The following is a 4,773-nucleotide window of genomic DNA, read 5'->3' on the forward strand; positions in this document are numbered from 1 at the left end:
TCCGGTGGCCGTAACACAGGCTTTAATGAGCCGCAGACGCGTGCCGTGATGTGCAGATCAGCTCTAGTCTCACTGAATCTGCTGTTAAAAATTAACCATTCATTCATCATGTCATCATTGCAAAACTAAGAATTAGAATCATTGTAATGTGACGATCACATATAGGTGCGGGTGGGTGGATAATGTGAAGCAGCGGACTCGGGTAAAGTTTGAGCTCATTCGCGCATCTCTACACTACACTGACCTGGGTCGCCAGTAGCAAACAATGGAGCGCGCTTTGCTGGACAAACTAAGTAATTACACCAATCAGAAGCATTTAATCTGCGTTATATGTTCTGTAAAAAAAAATTTTTATATCGGCGACATATTCGCCGATACCAATATATCTGCGACAGGCTCATATCGGCCGATAATATCGGCAAAAAGATATATCGGTCGGGCTCTATTGATCAGTGCTGGAGATGTTCACATCTGTGGTAGTGCAGAGTCGAATCTTGTTGATTAGTTTGGTTAGTTGGCCAGTGTGCAAGAATGAGACTGATAGAGTGGGTGTCAGTTGTGTAAATACAATAAAATATGCCACTAGGTTCCTACAGTAAGTGATAAAAGGTGTTTAACAAGTATTTGTGTTGTACATTGTAAATCTTTGGTGAAACAAATGCTACAATTGCCATTTTATTACTCTAGATGCTATCTTCAGTGCTATATAGTTGGATGTTTGAGATATTAAATATCTCTTAATGGGAAGAAGCATTTTTAATATCCATTCACTGCACACACATCTTAATTCTGTCAGATTTAACATACTTAAAGGGATATTCACCCAAAAATGAAAACTCTGTCATAATTTGCTCACCCTGAAGTTGACCGTAGCCATTGACTTCCATAGTATTGACTTCCATACTATGGAAGCCAATGGCTACCGTAAACTGGTAACCAACATTCTTCAAAATATCATCTTTTGTGTTCAACAGAAGAAAGAAACTTGTACAGGTTTGTAACAACTTGAGGGTGAGTAAATGATGACAGAGTTTTCATTTTGAGGTGAACTGTCCCTTTAAATAAGCATAGATTTGCCCTTTTTGAACTAATTTACGATCATTTCCATCATTACTTACTGTGTTTTGTTAGATAACATCCTATGAAAAGTAGCTTCATGATAAGGCTCAGTCTGGAAACATTAGGCCAATATTAAAGATGAAAGTCCCTGAAATGTTGTGCGTTTCAGGTTGGTACAGAGGATTCGTCCTCAAGAACCCGAATGCCAAGGTAAGCAACTGTCTCTTTGTCTTTTATCAGTCGTGTCTTTGTGGGATGCTATTTTTAGTTCCTGAAATATCACAGCAACACCGTCAGCCGAAACACACGGATCAAATCCAATATCTTGCTTTATTTCTGTCTGTTTGCTCCCTTGATTATTAGTAGACTTATTCTTTTTTTAAATTTTTTTTTATCTGTTTATCTATCTTTCTTTTTAGGGCATTTTCCCATGCAGCTACATCCATCTGAAGAATGCTCATATCAAGAATAAAGGGTGAGTTGAAGAAAAGAACGTATTCATATGCTGTTTCAGTATTTACTGTAGTAAATCTCCCCCCATGATATTAGTAACATTTGTGTAATTTCAGATATCTGGCATGTCTGTGTAAAGTGCAAACATGCACATTTTACACATCTGTTCGCTATTGTTACTGCAATACAGCCACTTTAACCTATAGTTTGCAGTCTCCAAGAAAATGTTGTTCCAATGTGTTCCCATGCACCACTAAGCCATCTGATTTGTTTTGGATTTTTCAGAAAAATGTAAAATGTATTTAGCCTTTCCTCATATCTCACACATTGTTGGGACTGAATTTTGTTGATAAACATCGACATGTTTCAACATGCTATTGACAAACTATTGCAGCATGAAAAATGCATTTTTTTTTTTTCATCTGAAAGTGAAAATGTATGCAAGTACAATGAATCTATTTTGTTTGAAAACTTTAATATTTATGTTGTTTTGTTAGAAATAAATATGTAGGTTTCATAAATTTGCAATCATGAGCTATAATGAAAAGATATAAATATAAACCAGTATTAACAGTATTATAATATAATATAATATAATATAATGATTAAAATTACACATGAATCACACAAAATAACCGATGATGCTATATTAATTAATAATTTTTCAATTAATCATAATATAATATAATATAATATAATATATAATATAATATAATATAATATAATATAATATAATATAATATACTATAATATATTTCACATTCACTCATTAATGAGAAGTTGCTGATCAGATACAATGTGGTTTTAAATCGAAAAATATTAAGTTAAGACTTTTTACAAAGCAACCAAACTACCCCAAATGCAAAAATTATATATAGATTTTGAACACATTATGAGGGTTAAAAAACTAAAATTGTGGCAAAAGATTACATTCGACTTAATCGATATAAACAGAAAAATCGCCCAGCCGTAATTCATACATATCTGGCCATGTAATTGTATTAGCTTCTTCCTTATTTTGCATCCATAAAATATAAGTGGTGTTCTGGATTTTACGAAACCATATTTTGACATTTTGTTGGTGCACAGACATCTGTTGTGAGCCTGCTCTGCCTGAATATAATGCTAATGAATGTAGCGATGGCAAACAGAAGGAAAGCGCCAGCGCTCCACTGTACATCTGCTTTCTCCTTTGATTAACGAACAGTGTAGCATCGGCAGAAGCAGATGAGGTGCATCTCATATCTGTTGCACTGTGTGCCACCCACATTTGACTCACAGGCAGTTTGAGACGGTAGTGCCGACCGAAGACTCTGTCATTACGGAGATGACGTCCACCCTGAGGACCTTTTTTTAAAAATAAGTAAGCATTATTATTACAGATTTTTTTGTAAATAGAAATATTTAGTAAAAAAAAAAAAAATCATACTGACCCCAAACTTTTAAACGATAATGCAAAGTAAAATATTTATTTATCTTGGTATTATTTGTTGTACTGTCTATATTTTATGCTGGTTTAAATAAAAGTAAATTAATTCATTCCAGTAATGATAATCTAATGAGAATCACCACAGAAAGTATTGCAAAATTACAAAAATACTCACTCAAGTAAAACATCTAGACATATAGGCCTACATTTTCTTCATTTTATTTATGTGAATTATAATTTCTTATTTAACTATTTTGATTTCCGGCTGCCTAAATTATTAATTTCTTCCATGAGATTTTGTCCTAACCGGCAGCGATAAGCAGCAGGATCTTGGTTTTTTTGCTTGGTTTGTAATTGTTTTATAGCCCCTAGCTCCACATAACTCCAATAAACAGATACTTTCTGATTGGGTTTTGATTGTGAATTTATGCAGCATTTACGCTTGTATGATATGGTGATACATGTTGGACATAGACTTGTAATGCTTGAATTATATTCATCTTTCACAGGCAGCTGGGTTTGGACCTGGTACCCAGGAGGGAGTTCAGCATGGTGGACCCGGATGAAATCAGCGTCACCGAGCTCTACCGGCTGGTACGTCTGTTTTGCTTCCTTACCACAACAACCTCGTTCCTGAGTCGATCGTCTCAGAAAGATTTCTCTCCATCCCCGATTTAGCCACTTATCCCTTCCGTTAAATGCAAGAGGCCCGCGATGAAAGCCTCACACGCTCCCATCAGCTCGCGGAACAGGCCCCATGGGGAAAATGACAGTAATTCTGAACCGCACAGACAAGATACGCCGCAGAAAATTACTGCTGTCATGGATGTGGAAGTCTGGTTGCAGGCTGGAGGGGTTGTTGACAGCGGGGAGCCTCTACTGTGATATAATTAAGTTATGTGGAGCATTACCTCGGCTAAACGTGACCTGAAGTGTCCCAATACTGGCAGCCGGACTACATTACCGCACCTTATCTGTGGTTTAAGTGGATCTTTTTGCCATCAGCTGCATATGCAATAAAACACGAGGTGGATGTTTGCAACCTGCTAATTGTTGACGGCCAAAAAATAATTTGAACTCAAAAGTTATGACAGCTTTATTAACAGATCTTGTTTAAACTTAGAACTGGCGTTTATGATGAATGACTATCGATGCTAAAAAAGGAAGTTCTTGTCAGCCATTATTGATTTATTTGGGTTATTTTGTGCTATGATGGTCTAGTTTAGCTGTGATTGAATAGCAGGCGTTTGGTGTGTGTTTAGACTGAGCTCATTACCTGTGACACATACCCAGAGTGTTGTGATGAATAGTGTGGGAGTGAATCAGGCCACAGTCTCACCACACACACTTTAATTAGTGCTGAGGATTCAGACATCAACACAAAAGAGTGTATGTGAAACAAACTGGGAGATTGGAAGTGGGAAAACATGGCAAAGAACTATAAATCTGTATCAGCCAATACTATTTGTTTCTTTATCAGTATGATTTAGTCAATTTTAGAAGCAGATATCAAGAATGTTTTCACTTTTTAGTGGCGCATTGTCATTCTTGAGGTTTTTCTTACTTGTTGGTTTGGTTTGGTTGATTATTCATGATAATTATTACCCCACACATGCATTATCAGAGCACAGGTGGTCTTTGTTTGGAGTTCATGATGTGAAAGTAAGCGGTTTATGCCGAGTTCACACTGCACGATTTTCAAACTCGTCGGATCGCCGTTGTTTTCACACTGCGTGCCTATCTGGGGTAGCAGTCAGTTGCTGCTGTGTTCACATTGCACGATGGATCGGCGACAGGGGGTTCACACTGCATGACTTCACAATAGGAAGAAT

At 36.6% G+C, this 4,773-nt stretch overlaps 1 protein-coding gene across 1 annotated transcript in view; it reads left to right on the plus strand.

The window, feature by feature from the left end:
* The window catches only part of LOC107710082 (dedicator of cytokinesis protein 4-like), a 115,482-nt gene that overhangs the window by 43,566 nt on the left and 67,143 nt on the right, over window positions 1-4,773 (plus strand). The window contains exons 3-6 of the mRNA XM_016514788.1: window positions 1,229-1,269; window positions 1,479-1,534; window positions 2,794-2,865; window positions 3,451-3,535. Of these exons, the coding sequence (XP_016370274.1) occupies window positions 1,229-1,269; window positions 1,479-1,534; window positions 2,794-2,865; window positions 3,451-3,535 (254 nt within the window). The remainder of the gene's footprint in view (window positions 1-1,228; window positions 1,270-1,478; window positions 1,535-2,793; window positions 2,866-3,450; window positions 3,536-4,773) is intronic.

The sequence above is a fragment of the Sinocyclocheilus rhinocerous genome, unplaced genomic scaffold (assembly GCF_001515625.1).
Source record: "Sinocyclocheilus rhinocerous isolate Xijiao unplaced genomic scaffold, SAMN03320098_v1.1 scaffold1708, whole genome shotgun sequence".
Lineage (NCBI taxonomy): Eukaryota > Metazoa > Chordata > Actinopteri > Cypriniformes > Cyprinidae > Sinocyclocheilus > Sinocyclocheilus rhinocerous.